The following is a 22,987-nucleotide window of genomic DNA, read 5'->3' as shown; positions in this document are numbered from 1 at the left end:
ATATATTTATATATATAAAAAGAAAAAAAAAAATGGGGCCTTGTGAATTGAGTTGTAGAGAAAATTTAGAAGGGAAAACATTATTTTTCCCATTTAGAAAAGAATAAATTACACGTTTTGTTCCCACACTATCACTATCAGGCGGGAAACATCATGGTTCTCAAACTTTAATTTATTATTTTTTTATTTAAATTTTTAAAATTATTATAATTAAGTCATACGATATAATTTAGTTAATTAAATATTAACGTGTCATTGGTATACAAAAGTGATATGATATTTTTCATTATTGATGCATCATTCAATATAAAACTATTATATTACTTCTATACTAGTAATAAATTAATATTTAGTTAACTAAATTAAATTATAAAATTTAAATATNAAATTTGAGAACCAAAATATTACATGAGTCAGAGGCTATTGGTTCAATTAGTATGTCATTGCTAGTTAAATCGACAACGTTATGCTAATGTGATAAATATTTAATTATTATTTTTGATTTTATATATATATATATATATATATAGAGAGAGAGAGAGAGAGAGAGAGAGAAAGAGAGTAAGGCTACTGTACTCTTTTAAGTATTAGGCCCTTCGTACTCATAAGTTGTTTTCGATGATGGGACTTTCGAATCGACGATCCACCCCATTAAATATGATTTAGAGTATTTGAAACTTCTAAAAAATAAATTTTGTAATTTTTCGAAATCATAATAAAGTCCATCGAGCGGGTATAAAATGAACGGTTGAAATCGAACGATGTCATAAAAATAGATGATCGAATCCTTCAGTTTAAGATCGGAGTTATTGATCTTTATCTAGGTAGTGAATAGAATTTTCTATTAAGAATTCAACCGATTCCAATTCTTTTATACCGTTAAACTAGCAAGTATCCTATACAGGTCATTAAAAATTGTCAATTTTATAACCTTTTGATCGTAAGGTAAATAATGTCGAAAAATTATAAAATTTGATTTCTAGAAATTTTAAATACTCTAGATAAACGTTTGACGGTATGAATCATCGATTTGAAAACTCTATCGTCAAAAATAACTTATGAGTACGAGAACGATCGTACTTATAAGAGTATAGTAGCCGAACTATATATATATAGAGTCCGGCTATGGGGCGTGTAAAAGTACCAAGTACTTAGTTCTTGTGAATTTTTTACCATTACATCTACGCTTTTAATCATTTTCACCCGCTAGCTTATACTATTCAACCAACTAACCACTCAACCCTAGGGGGCCATCCTAACCGCACATTCCTTAATCCAAGGGTCGAAAACTTACGAGCACCAATGACTTTGTACTTTTAAAAGCATAGGAGCTTATTTCTCTCTCTCTCTCTCTCTCTATATATATATATATATATGTTACTATTCTAACATCTTATTTAATATAAAATACTAATTTCAAATTTCACTTTCTATAACACTAATTTGTATTAATAGAAAATAAAATCAATTAAGTGATTTTAAACCATTAAATTTTAATATGACTTGATTAAAAAACTTCGGCCGTTTGAACAGTTCCAAGTGATTTTTTAACTCATTTGGTTTAAAAAATGGCTTTTTTTGCAAATGGCCTCCTGAAAAAATTTTATTTTCAAAATAGCCCTGTCAAAATCTAATTTGCAAAAATGGCCTTGGCCCCGGCCCTGCCACGCAGGCGCCACGTCAGCACCACGCGGGCAGGGCTGGGCCAGTGTGTTAAGTTGAACACGGTGAACCATTCACCGTGTTCAAACACGGTGAATGATTCATTCACCGTGTTTCACACGGTGTATTTATTTTCCTTTTCTTCTCTCTTTCGGGATGTCAACGGGTCGGGTTCGATATAGGTATGGATTTTTAAAACCCGCCGGGCTAGAATTCGTGTTCGGATTTTGATTTGATTTTCGAATTCGATTTCGGATTTTTAAAAACCCGATTCAAACCCGACCCAAACCCGACCCGTTGACATCCCTAAAAGAGAAAAAAAATGAATATAAATATACCGTGTGAAACAAGGTGAATCATTCACCATGTTTGAACACTGTGAATGGTTCACCGTGTTCAACTTAACACACTGGCCCCAGTCCTGCCGCGTGGCGCTGATGTGGCGCCTGCGTGGCAAAGCTAGAGGCATTTTTACAAATTAAATTTTAACGGAGATATTTTCAAAATAAAAATTTATCCGGGGGCTAAATTGAAAAAAGAGCCCTTTAGAAAATTGAATGGAATTGCTTTACAGACCAGATCAAGGTTGGTTGATTTTTCAACGATTTTTTGTTTTTTTTTTTTTTCCGACAAATCAAACATTGCCACGGAGCAGTGGCAGATCAACAGATGAATATATATGGTATTGAAAGACCAAAAGAAAACGAAATTGGACCATCTTTACTTAAACCAGAAATAGAGGCATAGACTATTCCTGGCTACTTGTAGGAGACTGAGAATGTAAGCCATAATAAATAAAAGGAAAACTTCAAAAAACCCCATGTGGTTTCATACTTTCTCATTTTAGTACCCTATAGTTTAAAGTGTATCAATTTGATGCCATGTGGTTTCATTTTCTCTTTTTATTATCAATTTTACTATTTTTTTTCTTAAATCAGTGACAAAGTTAAAATTAAAGGATACTAAAATGAATATTCGATAAATTTAGATGAGTACTGAAGTTTTTTGTATATAATTTAATGAAATATTAACGAAAAAAATTGTCGAAAAGATAAAATTGAAACCATAGGGCACCAAATTGATACACTTTAAACCACAGGGCACTAAAGTGAGAAAGTACGAAACCTGGCGGGGGTGGTTGGTAGTTTTTCCTAAATAAGAAAAGGAAAAATTTTAAATATCACCGTTGTGGTTTCGCACTTTTTTACTTTAGTACTTTGTGGTTTAAAATGTATCAATTTAGTACAATGTGGTTTCACACTTTCTCACCTTAGTACCCTGTGGTTTAAAGTGCATCAATTTAGCACCCTGTGATTTCACTTTTATCTTTTCTTCGGCTTCTCTGTTAATATTTTCGTTAAATTATTATATACAAAAAACTTTAGATACCCACCTAGATTTATCGAATATTTACTTTAGTATCCTTTAGTTTTAACTTTGTCACTTTTCTTTCTCCGTTAATATTTTGTTAAATTATATACAAAAAATTTTAGATACCCTATCTAGGTTTATCGAATATTCACTTTAGTACCTTGAATTTTAACTTTGTCACTAATTTAACAAAACAAATTAATAAAATGGATAATTTAAAAAAAAAAAAACCATAGGGTACTAACTTGATACACTTTAAACCACAAGGTACTAAAGTGAGAAAGTGTAAAACCACAGGAGCTATCTTGATACACTTTAAACTTTTGTTCAAGCTTTGTATACACATATTTTGTTTAATAAAATTTAATATTTTAACAAACATAAATATAATTTTAATAAAAAAATTATAGCAAAATAAATAAAGAAACAGGATAAAAAAAAAACACTTTGATTTCCCTTTTTGCATAAAAAATTCACTTATTTTGGGCTTTTGCAAAATCGGGCCATCTTTTTCGTTTTTGCAGATTCGGTCCGTTTTTTCAGCAAACTGACCAAAATACCCTTATACATTTTTCTCTTTCCTCTTTCTCTCTCCTCTTTTTTTTTTCTCGTTCTTTTTTCTTTCTTTTCCATGGACGCCGCCCGCGCCGTGCTGGAGCGGAGCGACCCGGAGTGGCGCCCGGCCGACGCCGTCGACGCATCCGGCATCTGCCTGCTGCACTCAGCCATCGCGCAGGGCCGGCCGGACCTCGTCCAGCTGCTGCTGGAGTTCGGCGCCGACGTCGACCTCCGAGACCACCCGGGATTCACCGTGCTCGAGTCCGAGGAGGTCAAGCGCGTCGGACTCCGAGCCCGACCGCTCGACCCCGATGCCCCGCTCAAGCCGGGGAAGCTCTACTTCCTCGTCGACCTCCCCCGCGCCGACCCCGAGCCCGACCACCGCCGCGCCGGCGCTGGCGCCACGCATTCCTACTAGGCGCCGGCGCCGCGCGTTCCTACGCGTTCCTACTAGTTGCCCGGTGACGACGACGACAACGACGCCCCCCCGGCCCCGAGCCACCGCACCTTGAAGCCCCATCGCCCATCGTCTCCGCTGCGCCTCGTGGCCTCCCGATCCGTCTCCCCCTACGTCCCCCACCGCCGATCCGACGCCTCCGTCGAAGAAGAAGAAGAAGAAGAAGAGAAAGAGGAAAAAAAAAAAGCTAATGGTGCAATCTAGAAGAAGAAGAAGAAAAAGAAGAGAAAGAGGGAAAAAAAAATAGTGTAAAATTTTTTTAAATGATGCAATCTGGCCCTAATGGTGCAATCTGGACCATTACACCATTACACTATTTTACACCATTACACCATTACACCATTATAATGTTGCACCATTACACCATTACACCATTTGCACTATTACACCATTACACCATTACACTATTTTGCACCATTACACCATTACACGATTACAATTTTGCACCATTACACTATTATTCCATTTTGCACCATTACACCATTTTCCACCCCTTTTTTTAACACTTCTTCTCCTTCTTCTTCCTCTGCTGCTTCTCTCTCTGCCTCTCTCTCTCTTTTTTTTTTCTTTTAACTCCTTTGCTGCTTCTTCTTCCTCTGCTGCTTCTCTCTCTGCCTCCGCCCTCGCCGCCGCCCCTCCTCCAGCCGTGCTGGCCCGCCCCGGGCGCGTGGAGCTTCCTTAGCTCCTCCGAGCTCCGCGCCCATGGCGTCGTCGACGGTGGAGACGAGCGACAGGGTGAAGCTCCACGCGCGGGTCTTCAAGCCCGCGGATCCCGTGCCGCCGGCCAGCCCGCCCCGGGCCTCCGCCCTCGCCCCCGCCCCTCCCCCCGCCGTGCCGCCGCTGCCGCATCCACCGGCCCTCGCCGGACGCGTCGACGGCGTCGGCCGGGCGCCACTCCGGGTCGCTCCGCTCCAGCACGGCGCGGGCGGTGTCCATGGAGCCCTCGGCGACGAGGCGGCGAGCACGGGCGAGCACGGCCGGGGACGACGACGTCTCTGGGAAAAGAAAGAAAAAAGGAACGAGAAAAAAAAAAGAAGAAGAGAGAAAAATATATAAGGGTATTTTGGTCAGTTTGCTGAAAAAGCGGACCGAATCTACAAAAACGAAAAAGGTAGCCTGATTTTGCAAAAGCCCAAAATAAGTGGATTTTTTATGCAAATTGGTCTATATTTTAATATTTCCCTCATTTCTGAGAGGTGAATACAGTCAGAATTTTAAGAAATCATATTTGCCCTATTTTTTAATTTTTTTCTGATGCGAATTCAGATAAGAATATATGTCGAATGCTAACTTTTAGCATCCGTGTTCCTTTCCTACTGAATCCGATGTCGAGTTTGATCAGAGTTTATCCTAATCACTTTCACCCCTAAGCAGCACATTTTTCACCCTTCTTCTGTTGCTTTCCTTTGTTTAATTAGGATCTCCTTCCTTTTATGTGTGCTAAATATTTTCTCACCCAAATTTACAACTATAAATATAAAATTTTCCTGCGAATTTTTCCATGCGAAACTATTGCCCACGCTGGGCGTACACGTACCATGCACAGTACTAAATATTCAATAATTAAGATGTGATTTTTATCATCTAAAATATCTATATGTCTTTCAAAAATATATTTCCAATGTATTGAGAATCCCAACAATCAAGTGTAGAAAAAAAAGAAAAAACGTTTCAAAATCAATCATTATCAATCATTTTCACCACGCAGGTTTTTTTAAATATCTAATTATGAGACATCTATCTTAGAGTTTTAATAGTGCGGTGTACGAAATATACTTATACATGTATTTATACACACCATATATACACTCAATATAGGCGCTTACTTATCCATGTTGGTAATTTTATAAAATTTAAACCAAAAAAGATATTTTGAAATATTTCTACCATTCTGCGTGTGGGTGATACTTTGGTATATCTTCAATACAAAGTTTCACTTCTCTGTATTAACGTCTCCACTATACAGTACACAACAAATCCACAAGGAAAAAAAAAAAGGAAACGAAACTTTGATGTGTAATGTAAAGCCACATGTAAGATTCTTTTGTTCTCGCTTTTGTACATAAACTGTTCTTTTTAAGGATCAGTACATATGTGATTCTTCCGAATGTAAAACCTGATGCTATCCACATACAGCTTCCCGAACGAAAATCTCAGCTTGCGACTTCTCGTTTTCGCTCGCAATTAATCAAGTTATAGCAAATGGGCGAGAGTGTGATTCCCGGCATCGAGTAGCACTTCGTCCTGCGCGGGCGACGTGCTGCAAATGCGATATGTGGTTAAAATCAACAGAGAATTTTGTAATATAGCGGTGTGTATAATCAGATAAGAGATTTTGAAGTTCATCGGCGGCCACATTTCTTTTAAAGTTCAACTGTGCAAATTTTACGTATACTTCACTTCTAGTCCCTACACTTTAATTAGTGTGCACTGCAATATTTATGAAAGTATAGGGACTACAGTGTTTAAGTGAAAAGTACAGGGACCAAGTACCGATATGGAGATAGTGCAAGGAGTATATACACATTTTACACGTTTATAAATGCAAATTGTCCCTCCAAAATTGTAAGTATCGTATTCATACTTTTCCAAACATTTGTAACTGTTGTTCAAAACTCTGCATAAATCATTCAAACTGTACATCACGGTCCTGTTATGGAGGGGCAGTTTGGTACTATAATATGGGGGGAAAAAAAAAGACTTAAAGAGTTGTAAAAATTAAAATAACGAGTTACTGTTATGTAAATTCATAAAAAGATGAATTTCTTTGCAAAACAAGCAAAGTATTTCCAAAGGAAGATTAATTACCTTTGGTAGCTTAAAGCAGACATTCTGTAGAGGCATGTGAACACAAGAAGATGCAGCCCAATGGAATAAAAGAAAATGAACGTCCGAGCATACCTGAGTCAGGATAACGCAGATTTAGCATTTGTTTTCCTTTGTCAATCTTAAGTATAATACAAACAATAATGGGGTCGGAAGAAAGTGGAAGATTAGCTCCTGACATCCTATAAACTTCTTAATCTAGGTTACTTCTGCTTTTACTCACAAACCAGTAGAAAAGGCGGCACATTGGTACTAGAACAGACATGCCACTCATATGAAGATGATATCATGTTCTCTGTCTGTGTTTCAAGGGACACATGATAATTCAATAATTTTGAGGGTTACGCTGAGAATTGCCCATTAAAACAAATGGGTTCTTCACATTATGCATTACAAAAAGGTTCAGCAAAATATTCTCTTTATCTAGGGGTGAAAGAAATAGAATAATAAGAAGACCCACGATACAAATTGCTTGTTTAGTCCTAAGATTTTCCAATGAATGGCTCAACATAAGTTCTAAACTCGAGGAAAAAGGCAACATAAGCACTGTATATTGTTCTTACCTTCAAAGTCAGTCTAAATCAAAGACTCAAAATTCAAACCTACAATCGCAGCCAAATGTCAGCTGGATGTGCATCCTATGTTTGGTAAAAGCATATACCTAAATAACATTAAAAACTTAAGAACAGAAGATAGTATTACAACAACAACAACAACAACAAATCTAATTGCATCCAAATGTTTTAAAAATAAGCATGGTATTAAGGTGCACCTTTGTACATTAGCACATTCAGCTCACCCTTACATGGGTATAAGGTATGGTATAATGGAGTGTTTTTGCATGTACAAGGAGTATAATTAATGTTTCGCCAAATATTGTGAGACTAACCCAAAAAACTGCATAAAATATTAAAATAATAATGGGAATTGAAGAATTTCCTTTGGAATCAGTAATAGTTGTCAGAGAAATAATTAGTATGTATCACCTAAATGTGCAAGAACAAAGTTAATCGAAGGGAAAAAAGGGATAATTTATCATGAACACTAAAATAGAGGGATTTAACATATAAATGACATCTATCTACAGAGAAAAGCTAGTTTAACTAAAAGAACAACTGGAGTTCTGCATTACCAAAACAATCAGTTAATATGAAATTCAAGTTGAATGAAAGCAAGACAGCAAAAACATACTTGTTACCAAGAAGAAAACGACCACTACTAAGAGTTATTTTATCTCTTAAACCAAGCTCCTTGTATCGCTGATCCCTTTCCTGAAGCCAATAGTCAATAATTATCTACATTAATATTCAGGAACGAAAAGAGTTATAAATAATAATAACAACAAAGCTGTCAAAGAAAGTAATCTTCTACCTTCTTAGAGAAAGCGGCAAATGGATTTATATCGTCCTCATACATCTTCTTGTACTTCGATTCAACATCCGAACTGAAGCCACTTTCAAGATCCTCTGCATACTGCATAGGTCGGAGAGACAAGGTTCATCATCATACGATATGTAGAATGATAGAATCAAATTAATAGAGGAGAAAGAGTATATAAGACCTTCTTTGGCCCTCTTGAAACAAGTTTCTCATTGTTATAGTCCTGGACATATCGGATTTTGCCATAGAGCTTCACATTATCAGCTTTAGTTTTTTCCAGTTCAACAGCTAGCATCTGCAACTTCTCCTTCAATTGCCTCACTTCCTAGTGCACCAAAGATTTACGATGAAAACAGAAACTAAAGGATAAATTAAATAGAAACATGTGCTGTGTGGATAGAACGTACCTCCTCTGTCTCTCGTAAGCGTGTACGGAAACGATCACGCTGGTTGCATATTACTTTAAGCATTGAACTTTGGTCTTGATCAGAAGAGATGTGCCTTTGATCTGTTCCCTGATACAAAATACAGATAAAAAAAATCAAACAGCAATGACAAATCATCAAAATAGACCATTTATTGTTTTTCTTTTGAAAGTAGGAAGTGATTGTAATTTGTAAATCGGGATGCCTATGTAGGGAACAGATAAAAAATGCATCTCTTCATTAAGCAGTTATTTCCTAACTCATATGCCCGCTTGAAACATGCAACCGAAGAGATACAAACTATAAACTTCAGAAGATCGTATTTTACTAGCAAAGCACAACACTAACATCCACTGCCTAAGAGCCCATATATTCTGTATATTTATCAAATGATGCTAAGATAATTATGCACAGTTGACAGATAATATACAATTCACCAGAAGAGAAACATGTAGCATTGCTCAGAAATGGATACGGGATATAGATGCGACACTACAAAATATGATAATACGGCATTGTCTACTAATCTTAGAATACAATATGTGGAAGATACATAAATAAAAATTGTCCCTATATAATCATTCCATTTAGAATTAAATTTATATGTATGACAAATAGTTTGGATGATTAACTAATATAAAGAAATGAAGTATCCTGCGATCAGTAATTTGGTATTCAATAAGGACACTACAGCTAAATGAAGTATAGATGCATCATTGTAACAAACAAAAATTAAGTAAATCTTCCAATTCAATATATGCAAAAAGAATGAAAAGAAGAAAGAAAGCATAACAAAGTCATAATAGGAGTACCCAAGGCTAATAACATAAGAAAATACGAGATGGTACCTCAGAAACTTCACTTGTGCCCATCTCTTGAAGATCCCAATCATTTAGAAGTAGGCCTTTCTTTTCAACTGAACTGTAACCCTGCACAAGAAAAGGAAATTTGGAGTTGTATAATCTGATGATAAAGTAGAATCTTTAACTGGTACAAAATTATTTGATCGTTGACATATTTATTCTATAAAAAGAAAAAACTATCAATTACTTGGACAATGTACAAACGAAATTGGAAATTACTCCTAAGTTAATTTCCCAGTAATTTGTACCTTATTAAATATGCCCAAAGAAAATAAGGCTCAAAGAGTCAACATGAGAATTAGACTTTTGTCGTTGAATTTGACTTTTAGAAGAATAAAATTAGACTGCCACCAAGTATGTCCAAATAAGAAAAGTGCAAGTATGTTGTATCTCTTGGAAAATAATGTACACACAAACCTTCAGTATGTCGTCCTCAAGTTTTGCAATCAACTTTTGCTGTTCATCAACTTTGGTAGTTAACTCGGCGATCGTCTTCTCAGCTGATTCCAACAAACTTGTTTTCTCAGAAATTTTAACCTTCATGACAAGTGAAAAATTTTGTGCATAATTAACACTCAGACCAAATAGCAATGCATTGTTACATTCAGTACGTAGATAAGTTACAAGTTAATCCAACAGATCGATACAATTTGATTAATGTATAAATTCAAAGGCAGGATAGCCTGTAACAAATTAAATTGAGAATAAGTATGAGCACATTCATGTATCAAAAGTATGAGCACATTCATGTATGAAAGTAGACTTTTAACCTTCAATTGTGTTAGTTCATGCTCCATTTTCTTGTTCTTGTCAAGCAACAGAGACTCCAGCTTACTCATTTCTTCCCCGCTGGTAGCTAGTTCCCAATCTTCAGCCTCTATTGAGTTGTATCCAACAGCCTACAAAAGAAGCACCAGTAATTACAAAACAATAAGGTGAAAACAGTTGTTGGAAGGTAGTACCCTCCAATAGAGGAAGAAGGGTGAGTTCTTAAAATGGTTTATAACACTTAGCTTGCAAACATCAAAGAAAACAAGCCCAAAGAGCTCGAACAATGCGTTCTTTGAGCTTCAGTAATAATAATTCAGGAATGTCACGCAAAACGGATAAAATAAAACAAGTTAAAAGAATAAATAGGCAGTCCAGCTTTGCCAATCAGTGGAAAATAAAAAGCTCTTTCTTGAGAGAGAATAGGTGAAATACTGGTCATAATCATAAATTACGAAAGCATACAAATAACAGGTTCAACAATGATATCAATTGTATTTAGGTGTATTCATTTGCCTTTTTTTTGGAGGTAGATTGGTCACTTTACTTTGATACAAGACCGATAGATGGTGTAGCGGCACCCTAGCTAGGATGACTAAAGGTTCCTATAAAAAAATAAGTGAGAGAAATGGTTGACTGTACATTCAGCAACAATTTGTTGGTTAACAGTTTAGTCCTTGTCAAGAAGAACAAGAACTGAATTATAAATTGCTTGACCATAACAGAGTTAATCATTGATAATAAAAAGAAGTGGGTATTCCGATTCACAATGTATTATCAAAACTCTTGATCTACCAAGAACTGTTGATTGTTGGATCAGTAGACACAAAGCATCACAGGGATTATCAGAAAAGGGTAATTGGAATAATTGTTAAGTTATCACCTTATAAAACTCGTAAAATTCTATGATTTTGCAAACAAACAGAAGTACATCAGGAGGTCTAGCAAGTGAGAAGTGAGGCAAACCTTAAATATTTGCATTAGTTATTGAACTAAGATTTGATGGAATAACTTTGTATTTCCCGTTGGTTTGTGCATATTCTGATTCATTTAAACCACTAATCTAACATATGGTATGTAAAAGCAGTATCCTCATACGTGGTTTTTCGTCATTTGGCATAATATGAAGTCATTACAAACTTTAAATACCATTAGGATTTCACATTGAACTTCATTTAAACTACTTTAACTAGGTTTTTCTAGTTTGACGAACTATTAAGAGTTGACAGACTTAGAATACGGCAATGAACTTCTATACTTACAGTAAAAGTTTGTGACAAGACTTGCTGCAAAAATATCAGCAACAAGTAGGCACAATCAGCAAAAGATTATAGCTTATGTCAACAATATTGAATCAATCCCTAATATGAGATAGAAAGTGAGTGGTTGAGGGTATATTATGATTAAAACAGAAGAATAGCAACAAACCAGGTTCCTACAACTTCATCATATAAGAGAACTCAAAGCATAAGAGTCAGGAAACATATTAGAAAGCAACTGAGTAAAAGAACCTGCAAAACTTTGACTTTTTTACGTAGATCGTCAACCAGTTTTGCGGTGGGTCTTTCCTGAAGCTCTTTCCTCATCTCCGCTATAGTAGTATCCTGCCAAATTATCAACATAGTGGCATGTAATCATAGTCACTACGAAGTAAACAGCTAACAGTTTGAAGATTCCCCCCTCAAAGAAACTATACAAAAATATAAGAAAACTTGACGCTATTAAAAGCAGGAAGTGATTCAAAACCTTCTCATTCAGTAATGCATTCAACTTCTTGATTTCATTCACATGCTGCTCTCTCTCATTTGATAAAGTAGTTTCCATATTGCGAAGTTCCATGTTCAACTCGGATATAATCTTCTCCTTTGCATTAAGAGAACTTTCAAGTATACTACTCGATTCCAAGTCATCACTGCAAGCGAGTCCTCGATAAGAACAAGAAAATATAACTCGAAAATGATTTGTACAACAGTAAAAGTAACTAATAGATACACATAGAAACAACTTAAATATTGATTACAATCAGCCCACATGGATTCTATGAAAAATTATACATTCTATAGTCCAAGTGCCAACTTACTAGTTTTGGCCAGAACTAACTTATTTCTGATGTAGACATACTTTATTGGTTTTGGATTTTAGCTGAAAAAGTATGTATATTTCTTGTCTAATTGAACCACATCAACATCATCACAGTAAAATTTCATAAATAAGGCCATGACTTTTGCACAGAAGGAAGTCACCTTTAAATGGGAAAAGAGCTAAACAAACAATTCACGCATAAAAAATCTTACATTCTTTGTACCCTTATTTAAACTCAATATTACATTCACTAATGCTACATGTATAGCCTCTAAAGATGCAAGAAAACGTTCCTATGAATCAAGTTTCATCACTCTAACGAAATTAAACTAAAGTAGAGAAGTTGATATCTTATATAAAGTTAGTCATAGTGTCAATTGATAATATTTCATTTCTAGCTTAAGTCAACATGCCAAGAGTCCACATGGTTGATGGAGACAGATGAAAACCAATAATTGAAACATAGATCAAACAGAAAAGCCGCTTGAAAAATTGTACTGCAATATATTTTAAAAACCCTAATAAACCACCGAATAGGCCAAGCACTAAGAGATGCTATCTAACACCTCTATGGGTAGGGGCTGAATCCAAATCTAAGAATGACCGTATATGGGTTGAGAGTTTGCTATCCAATTAGGATTCTGATTAGGCTTCAAATTTGAGTTAGAAATTTCATGGGATTTGGATTTGGATTCAGGTACTTTATTTCCCTTCAGATTCAGATTTGGATATCAATATCCGACTTCGCAAGTAGTTTTTATATGATTCTTGTATACAACAATCCGTGAAGTATGAATTCCCCATTAACTTTTTAGATTTCTCAATTTCTTTCTATATTTTCTTGATTTCGACAAATTTTGTGAAGTTTATATATGTAGTTACAAGTTTTTTGCTTTAAGTTCTATGTATTTATTTAATACATCTGTATCTGTTAAATAGCTGCCCCGTATCCAATTTGCATCGCTATCTGTTTTTAACAGGTATGCAGTTGCATTTTAGAATACGTCCAATATCCAAAAACATTAACATATAATTGTACAAATATGGATACGGATATCAATGTGGGTTAATCACTATTTGATCCATATGATCCATTTTCATCCCTACTTTATGGTACAAAATGAAAAGGAAAAAGGATGTCAAAGGGGAAAAAAAGCATAGATCGAATGAAAATATACTGTAGGGCTGAAGAATCAACCTGTTCTTACTTTCCACTTCAGTTGTTGACTGCAGTTGAGAGCGCAACTGACCCTGCATAAAAAGGTTGCATTTCAGAATAGAAGTTAAAGATGGAAAAAGATTGTGCTGCGCCACAGCTAAAAATTACAGCAAACACAAAAAATCAAGCCCTGGGTTGTACTTAGACAAGGATATGAAAATTGTACAGGTTTAACACATGTATCTTTTCAGAGTTTGGAAATTGCTCGCCTTTCTTGGCAGAGTTTATATAATCAAATATATCCATCCAAAGCTAAAATGTTGCAGCTTGCAAACTTGTCCATGTCAGTTGGATAGCATCAACAGACTGCTGAATTTCAGTGTTCCGACCATTATGCCCTTGAAAAATGCCTTTTTATGATACTTACAAAGACTTAGCATTCAGGGATCGCATGAAAGTTACTAGAGAGGTGGCAAAAGCATTTTGAAGAATTAAAAATATCTAGACACAGCACAAGCCTAGCTGAAAGAAGAAAAAAGAATAAAAAACAAATCCATAAGATCAAAGGGCCACATATTGCAAAAATATTATCCATGTTGCGAGTCACAAAAGCTAACATTATATCCATTAAAGATCTAGAAGACTGAAATATACCTTTTCTCTCTCTATACTATTTAGACGGGCCTGGGCACGTTCAACCTCATCCATAAGGAGGAGAACCTCGGCTTCCTTCGCAGCTCTTTCTTCCTCTAAATCCATTAAATGTGTTTGATAAGATTTCTTATCATGGTTATCAGAATAGAACCTTACCAGTCAAATCACGACAATTGCATGTAAAAACCTGACTAAGGGTGTATTTCGTTCCTCGTAAAGCTAGGCCGAAAACGGATTTCGGCTCCAAAAATATTCTTCTGCTTGTTTGGTTGCATTAAAAAAAAAATTTCCCATACAATAGTTCTACGGATTTTTCGGAAAACTTAAGTTTTCGTTCACCTCTTCTTTCGAGCGAAAAGCAAAAACATTGGGTTTGGACCTCATGGACTCTCTAATACACACACACACACATAGATATTTGTTTGTTTATTTATTGATTTATCTATTTATTATATATTTTAAGTATATATAATTATATATTGCATTACAAACTTATCATATAATATTATTATAAATGTATTTGATTTACAAATATAAATTATAATAATAATATATATATTATATAGTATGGAAATTATTATATATAAATAAAATATAATTTATATATATATAATAGAATAAAAATATATATAATAGTTTCTCATCACCCTTTCCATTCAACCAAACAAGTGTGGCCGAAAAACTAATTTTCTTTCCAACAAATCAAACACTAAAGAGTGTAAAACTCCTTTTCACCGAAAACTTTTTTCCAGTGAAATCTATTTTTCACAGTTTTAAGTGGAACCAAACATCCCCTAATCNAAAAAAAAAAAAGTGCAAACTGCTACAAACTGAGCAGTTGAAAGAACCATGCGAACCGCACAGTTGAACAGATTTTCTTAACAAACTCATCATATTATTTTATTGTTATTTACACTTTTAAGAATATGCTTCTATATTTAATGAGGACATAAATATGAAACAAATATATACAACAATAAAACATTCTTCAATTATTATTTTTCCATTACTAATTCACACTCCATAAATACGATTAGGCATATACCTATATGATTTTAGATATGAATTATTCGTTATTCAACACAAATGTTCAACCATTGAACCAATCATTGAACCAGTTGAACCTCAAGTGTTCATGCTGCAAAACAAGCCTAAATCGATGTTGATCGGATTACACCGATTTAGTTCGTCATTTTTTAACTTCGCTTAGATTAGGTAAGCATATCTTTTAGTTAGTTAAATGAAGATTTTTAGTTATCCACTTATTTGATTTTATCTGTATTTATTTTCAAATTTTTATTGTTCAGTTAATCTTTAGATAAAACTATTTTAGTTGGTCATTTAGGATAAGATCAAATCCGAAATTGGTTATGTGTATCTAGGACTAAGGATAGTGTAAATAAGATGTAGATCTTTATTGTATGAAGAGAGATGATATTAATAAATTAGTAAAAGATTTCGAACTTTGGTGCACGAGCAATCTTTTTTTCCTTCGTGAATGTGTCGTCCTGGAGTGAGTCCAGTCCCGAAGTGAATTCGGTTTAGAAGTGAGTCCTAATTATCTTTTATATTTTTTCCTTTTTTTTATTTTTTCTATTTTTTCTTTAATTTTCATTTTTTTTTAGTTTCGAAAATTACAAAAAATAAAAAATATATTCGAAATATATATTTTAAAAATTTCCAAAATTCTAAAAAGCTTTCAAATTTAAAAACTTTTGGAGCCCTCTAAAACATAGGACCCTATATCCCGTTCTACATCAGATTTGGTATCAAAACTTTAGACTATTTGACGATTCTATTTCGTCAAAAGTTTTGGACTTGTGGAAAAAAACAGAGTGAGAATTTTATAAAAAAAGTTATAAAAAAAGAGTTGAGTGCAAAAAAAAAAGTGAAAAAAAGTGTGGAGAAAAAAATGAAATAAAGGTAGAAAAAAATTATGGATGCAAAAGAATGTCTTAAAAAAGTTTTTCAAAAGCATGGTAGAAGAAAAGGAATTCACATTGAGTCATTGAAAGAAATATGTGAGATGACAAAAGTCGAGTTTTATAAATGGTTGTACGATCAGAGCTCATATTTTGAGAAAAAAGAAATGATATTCGAATGGAAACACTAGATGACTTGAGATGGTGGTATAAACAAAGGCAAATATCTCATCTTGATTTTAACATAATATTTTTAGAGGAAGAAGAAAGAAGGTTGAAAGATATTAAAGATGGTGCTAAAATTACTGAAGATGATTTTCAATGGATGGATAAGGTCAGAGATAAATATCGATGGATCCAACTAAAAGTTCAACTGGAAACCCTAATTACTCTACAGAGTACGCCACCTATAGCACATTTGGGAGTCGACAATTCTGATCTAGTTCCATTCACACCATCCGATTGCAAAAAAGTTCTAGATTTAACCGAATTAGAATTTGAGCATTCGCAATTAAATCATGAAGCGAAGGTAGATGAGCGTATTGAAAGGAAAGATTACAGATCGAGTTACCCTCATTGCCCCAGCAATATGAGTCCTCCGTACCAAAACTGTAGATTACAACGAAACCACCTTTCTCATTAATATCAAACCTTATGAAGTCTCATGAACTTATTAGTCATTCTTCCTACATCAAGACCAAGCCGAAAACTTAGATGATACCGGTTGTTCGACATGCAGGCATTGGGTTGCATCACTCTATTCTGCACACTTGGTTGTTTTCTATCACCTTGCAAATCCAACTGATCACGAAGACGAGATCGTGCGCATTGGAAGTGAATGATGCAGAACAGGCCTAAGTTCATCGGATTAAACCGATTTACTTTGTCATTTTTAACTTCGATAAGATTAGTTGAGCATATCTTTTAGTTAGTTAAATGAGAATTTTTAGTTATCCTCTTATTTGGTTTTATTTGTATTTATTTTTAGATATTTATTGTTTAGTTAATCTTAGATAAAGCTATTTTAGTTGGTCATTTAGGATAAGATCAAATCCGAAGTTAGTTATGTGTATCTAAGGCTAAGGATAGTATAAACAAGATGTAGATCTTTATTGTATGAAGAGGAAGAGGATATTAAGAAATTAGTAAAAGATTTCAAAGCTTTGGTGCACAAGCAATCTTTTTTCCTTCGTGAATGTGTCGCCCTAGAGTGAGTTCAGTCCCAAAATGAGTTCGTTTCAGGAGTGAGTCTTGATTATCTTTTCTATTTTTTTCTTTTTCTTTTTTTTTCTTTTTCTATTTTCTTTAATTTTCTTTTTTTTAATTTTGAAAATTTCAAAACAAATCAAAAATATATTCAAAATATATATTAAAAAATTCCAAAATTCTGAAAAGCTTTCAAAAGTATAAATTTTTGGAGCCCTCTAAAACGTAGAACCCTATATCCCCTCCTACGTCAGTTCATCTCCACAATTTGATGTTCAGTTCATTTCTGATAACATTACTTCTTAGTTCTCATGGAAAACAAATATGTTGAACAGTGTGAAGAAACAGAAGAGACTGATCTTGTAATCTACCTGATTGAGTACGAAGCTCAAACAACTGACTTTGCGCAGACTCGTGTAGCTTTTGCATATTCTTCACACTTTCCGTAGCTTGCCGTAGTTGCTCTTGTAATGAACGCTCTCTGCCACCAAAGAAAAACAAGTAAAAAATCACCAGTGAGTGGTGATAATTCTTGAAAATAAACTCCATGGTTCAATATTTTTGTAGATAAGTAAACTAAAGCATGTAAACACCCATAAAAGTAAGTTAATAAATAGTCCGCGCTGTTAAAAGTACCTCTCCTTTAGGGCCTCAAGTGTCTTCTGATTTTCCTCAGCTAAGCTTCGTTGTTTCATTTCAACAATTTCTCTCACTTTCTCCTCCATCTGATTTCGTTAGAGATCCAAAAAAGCTAAGTGCAGATTCAGTCATAAACATATTTCTGATAAATGTAAGAATATCCAAAACATGTGATTTAATTCAATGAATTACAACAGCAATCACAAGATAACCAACTAACAAATTCACTAGAGAAGTGATTGTTAACATTCAAACATTATAAGCTAGTATTCACATCTTTTCACTTTATAATAGGTAATACAATCACACTGTGAGGCTGTTTTATCTAAACAATGAAATTAAAGTTAGAGATCTCAGCGATCAGGAAAAGTTTATCTCAGAGAAGGATATACTATCTGACAATGATAAAACAACATATGTAAATTAATTAGCTTGTTTAGACCATAATTAGGATTTAAGTTCAAAGGCTCACCTTATATCCAGCTCATTTACAGCCCTAAACAGACAAGAGAATCATTAATACTGACCAAGCTTCAGTTTTCCTATTCTTAATTTTGTTTCTAAGGAAGACCAATCCTATCATAATATTCCATTTTTCTGTTGGATTACACAAACTTTACCTAACTTGCACAGATTTATAGTGCCTCACAAAATATTTGGCTGGTCTAAAAATAGTCACTACAAGAAAGGTGCTGCGATTTCCAAAAATGACTAAATAAAAGCATCATCCAAGGTGCTGTTTCAGTGACTTAGAAGTCGAGTTTTTCTTCCTTGATCAAGCTGAAGCAAATAGTACTCCCTTAATTAAAGATTAAGCGTTTGCTCGGCTGGGTGTCTGCAACAGCTTCAATTCTAATAAGCAGGAGTCAGGTGTTGGCAAACAAAAAATCAAGAGCTTTTCATGCAGCAGGAAGTTCTGGACCCAAATTATGCAGAAGCACCAAGCTGAAGCTTGAAGCTTCTTCTACTAGCAACACCAAAAGCTATTAATAAGTTTCTAATGAAAATGATATTACTGCTTCTTTGATGCAAATAATTCTTCCGTAGAAGCTGCTCTCGGCCAAAAAGGCCTAGAACGTTTTTTATTGTCGATCTTGTTCTCAGACACATCTTGAACAAAAGATGAAGAGGAAAGAATGTCTCTATTTCCTTGCTCAAGATTGACTTCCAAGTACCCAAATAAGGCTAAGTTGCTGAATTTCAAGATTTAACTTATATCCTTGAGTTTTCTCACTCTACATAGATTCAGCACAGGAGCAAGAAAGAAACAAATGGTTTGGGACAGAAAAAATAAGTAGTGACAACCAACCTGTTGTTCTAGTTGGCGGGTTCTCTCCTCAAGTCTTCTTATCGTGGCTTGTTGATTCTTTAGGTGAGTAGCTTCAGCCCGATACTCTTCAAGCTCAAGTTTCATCTTTCTATTCTCCGTCTCAAGTTCAGATAATTTTTGCTCTTGGTCCTATATTAAAAACAATCAAACAGGATGGTCCTATATTAAAAACAATAAGTAGGAGAAAGCTTACAACAGTAGAAACACTGAGAAGAGTTAGTTCATCATGCACTCAAACTCTAGAGTAGTCCATGATAAGGCAAACACAAAGTTCATATAATTTGGAACTTACAGCAGTGGACACAAGAGCTGGATAAGGATCTGGAGCTTCATAAAGCTTTTGGTAGATGTTAAGAAATGAATTTTCCCCAAATTTCGCTCTTTTTGTAAGGTTATCAACTTCTTCTTGATAACCCTTTAGTAAGGAATTAAATAAACCAAGCTTCTCATCCGGAGATGCTTTCTTGAAATCTGTAAACAGGGTTATTTCAGATCATACGTGTTATTATGAAATTGCAGTATAAGCAATTTGTGTATAGAAGTAAGACACGTTGCTCACCACGAGTACTTTCAGCAAGTTTTCGCCTGTTTTTCTGACTAGTTTCCTGGTTTTCAGCAATCTTTAGCCCCTGTTCATCAAGAACACTTCTTTCTTTTTCCAAATCAAAATCTGATGTACATTAAAAAGAATGGAAGTCAGTATCACTTGCATTCAACAGAACAATTTAATCAGGAAACAAAAACGGCTTCAACGAACATCCATATAATAGTGATATAAAGAAAAACATAAAGTTCTACATAGAATCAGAACAAGGATTTAAGCCCTGGAAATTTAGATAGAGCCAGTCTCAAATAAGTAGTTAACGAGGGAATAACAAAGATGATGAAAATATGCCTAACAACGTATAAATAATTATTTAATAAAATGATGATTCAAGCAAGTATGTATAGTTAGAGTAGAGTGGTTAAAATGAATAAGAGCTTCTATCATCTTTCGAGAATCTGATAGATCTTAACTTAAAAAAATCTACCGAACTGGTAAATGAGAAAAACACACTTGCTGCAAAGGGTTTATGTTTTACAAGCTAGAAGAGATTAGCTGTATGATAAAAATCGTTAAATAGATGTGACAAGCTAACAAAGAAGAACTGCTAGTCTGTGGTAGGTCGGTAAAAAACCATTTACAAATATGGTTTTACTTGTTGACCTTCCAATCAGGCTTTGCATAATGAAACTCACATCAAGCTTTTGAAAGGTGGTTTCACTGAGGGAACACAAGAATGTAGCTTGAAGTAATTAGCGATACTAACAATCCATTTTTGGCAACTAGCAACATGGCTGAGGAATGGGAGTCAAGCCAAACCAGTATAGTACTTAAATCAGTGGTTAATGGCAATGAATAATTGAAATTCTATCCGAAACTGAACCTTATTGTGGCATTTCTAACTGAAACTTAAAGGAATAGTCTATGTACGGAGGAAGAAATAAGTAACCAAGAGTTTTTGGGTTCAACTACTCCTTTTTGGGACTCTTAACACGAGCCCAACACCAAACCCAAAAGATCCGGCCACCAAATTTTATATATGTACATTAACATATAGAGGCTCTAAATCTAACGATTGTAGCTCAAGATATACACACCCTCTTGAGCAATTAGATCTTATTCCAATGCCTCTAGATCAAAGTACTAATCATGGTGCTTTTAAATTAAGATGTGCATATAACAATGTTAAATTATATGAAACAACCATCGTTTTCCAAAAGCTTAAGCTATCAGAGAACGGTGTTTTCCATATTTATATTCAACACTCTCTTGCATATCTAAGCTCAAAACTTCTTGATAGGCCCAAGATGTGGATTTTATTAAATGGGAGAAAAATTAAATAATCTGGCAGATTCGAACTCAGGACCTCCTACTCTGATACCTTGTTAAATTATATAAAACAGTCGTTGTTCTCCAAAAGCTTAAGTTGTCAGAGAATGGTGTTTTTAATATATATATTCAACAAACAAGATTTTGATTTCTATTTGATGTGTTATTTTTAATTTATAGAGTTGTTAAGATTAATTATTCAGTTTCTGCTTTTCAGTTTTCCATTAGGTTTTGTTTTAGTTTTGGGGTTTTTCAAAACTGGTCGTTTTCTGGTGCGGGCAAGTTCAGGTTTGAGTTCTTGTTGGATTGACTTCCCGATTAAAATTCGAAAACCCAGTTGGTCTCATGATCCCACCTTAACCAAGTTAATCTATTCTTCACTCGTCTCCCCTTCAAGTTGCCCGACCCTTCAATTTCTTGTTGTGCAACTAAGCCTAGCAAGCAAGATAAACTACCTAGTCAGCTAAAGTAAAATAAGGGTGCGCTGAAATGATGTCCGTTTGCACATTATAAGTATTGAATGGTGAAACCAATGTTTAAGAACCCATTGGCAGCACAAGGGATCATAGGCCAAATTAGGAAAGCAACAAAAGTAAGCGAAAAAGAATTACAAGTAGAGACAGTTTTAGATAAAAGATCACAGCTAAAAATATAACAGAAGAGTGAATAAATTAACATGTGTTTTCTTAATTAAATTAAAGCTATTTTTCTATAAGATTTACTATAGCTCATCATAATTACACGAACTCATGAATTGCTACTTCATTCTTAAGGTTTCATCTCCTACCTGTTACCCATTCCGCAGCTTTGCCTTACCATTCCTGTGGCACGATCACCACTTCATTCTTAAGATCAAATACATAGCTCCCACAGTAAATGCACTTTATAACCTTAAAAGCCCCTTTAAGAACAAAATGTACCTTGCGAGCACAAATAACTACAGAGATACTGATCCAGTCTCCATCTAATAATAATAATAATGTCACGAATTCGTTAGATATTATTCCTAACCACATCAGACTCTCTAATTTTTCAACTCGGAAACGAGATCTATGCACCAGCGCATTATTCGTTAGATATTATTCCTAACATCTGAGACTTATTTGGGAACAGATCTACAATGTCTAGGCAAATTCGCACGGTATAATCAAATTAAACCTAAGAAACACCAAATCAGCAAAAAAATCGTAGGATTGATGCCATCGATGCGATGCGATGTGACCTTTCCAGAAGCTGCAGAGGACGGCTAGAGGCGAGGGCAACGTCGCCTTGTCGCGCTCCGACCCCGGGGGTTGCGTCGACTCCATGGGAGAATTTTGGGAGGAGGAGGAGGAGGAGGAGGAGGAGGAGATGGAGATGGAGATCGATCGAGGCTTTCGCTCTTCTTCTCCGTCGTCTTCGTCGTCGTCGTCTCCTTCGATCTCGTTTCGCGTCTCCCTAGTGTTCGATCACGGTTCGCCCAATGGAAAAATGTGAAGTGTAAAAATATACCGAGACCCCTCAACTATACACCGTTCTGATAATGGTCCTCTCACTAGTCCTCCATATGGAGTAGATAGGGGTGGAAACGAGCCGAGCCCGAGCGAGCTTACCTCGGCTCAAATTCGACTTGAAATTAATTTCGAATCTAAATTTAAGCTCAAGCTTGGATTGAAATTAATTCGAGCCGAGCTCGAGCGAGCCTAATTTCGAGTCGAGCGAGCTCGAGCCCTAAACGAGCCGCTTGAAATTCTCAACATCATACGATCAATAGTTTAATTTGTATAGAACATTATCTATAATTTGATATAAAAATATGTCTAATAGTTCAAA

At 35.0% G+C, this 22,987-nt stretch overlaps 1 protein-coding gene across 1 annotated transcript; it reads right to left on the bottom strand.

Moving 5' to 3' along the window:
- On the bottom strand, positions 5,917 to 22,657 carry LOC109721417 (protein CASP). Its single transcript, XM_020249047.1, has 19 exons — positions 22,398 to 22,657; positions 19,862 to 19,972; positions 19,595 to 19,773; positions 19,282 to 19,431; positions 17,970 to 18,058; positions 17,705 to 17,814; positions 14,206 to 14,300; positions 13,591 to 13,643; positions 12,057 to 12,222; positions 11,822 to 11,914; positions 10,313 to 10,441; positions 9,960 to 10,079; positions 9,528 to 9,608; positions 8,662 to 8,769; positions 8,436 to 8,579; positions 8,246 to 8,347; positions 8,066 to 8,145; positions 6,857 to 6,949; positions 5,917 to 6,308 (listed from the first exon to the last, which is right to left on the bottom strand). The coding sequence occupies exons 1-19, from the start codon at positions 22,480 to 22,482 to the stop codon at positions 6,242 to 6,244; spliced, it is 2,055 nt and encodes a 684-aa protein (XP_020104636.1). The 5' UTR covers positions 22,483 to 22,657; the 3' UTR covers positions 5,917 to 6,241.

This window comes from Ananas comosus, linkage group 15, assembly GCF_001540865.1.
Source record: "Ananas comosus cultivar F153 linkage group 15, ASM154086v1, whole genome shotgun sequence".
Classification (NCBI taxonomy): Eukaryota; Viridiplantae; Streptophyta; class Magnoliopsida; order Poales; family Bromeliaceae; genus Ananas; species Ananas comosus.
Note: the sequence above shows the minus strand (reverse complement) of the source record. Positions and strands in the feature narration are given on the sequence as shown.

What these genes read in the sequence shown, in the direction of transcription:
- LOC109721417 (XM_020249047.1), bottom strand. Translation starts at nt 22,482, where the DNA reads ATGGAGTCGACGCAACCCCCGGGGTCGGAGCGCGACAAGGCGACGTTG. An exon ending in CCCGCCAACTAGAACAACAG is followed by an intron (nt 18,059 to 19,281) that starts GTTGGTTGTCAC and finishes TAACGAAATCAG; the next exon opens with ATGGAGGAGAAAGTGAGAGA. An exon ending in TTGAGGACGACATACTGAAG is followed by an intron (nt 9,609 to 9,959) that starts GTTTGTGTGTAC and finishes TTTCTTGTGCAG; the next exon opens with GGTTACAGTTCAGTTGAAAA.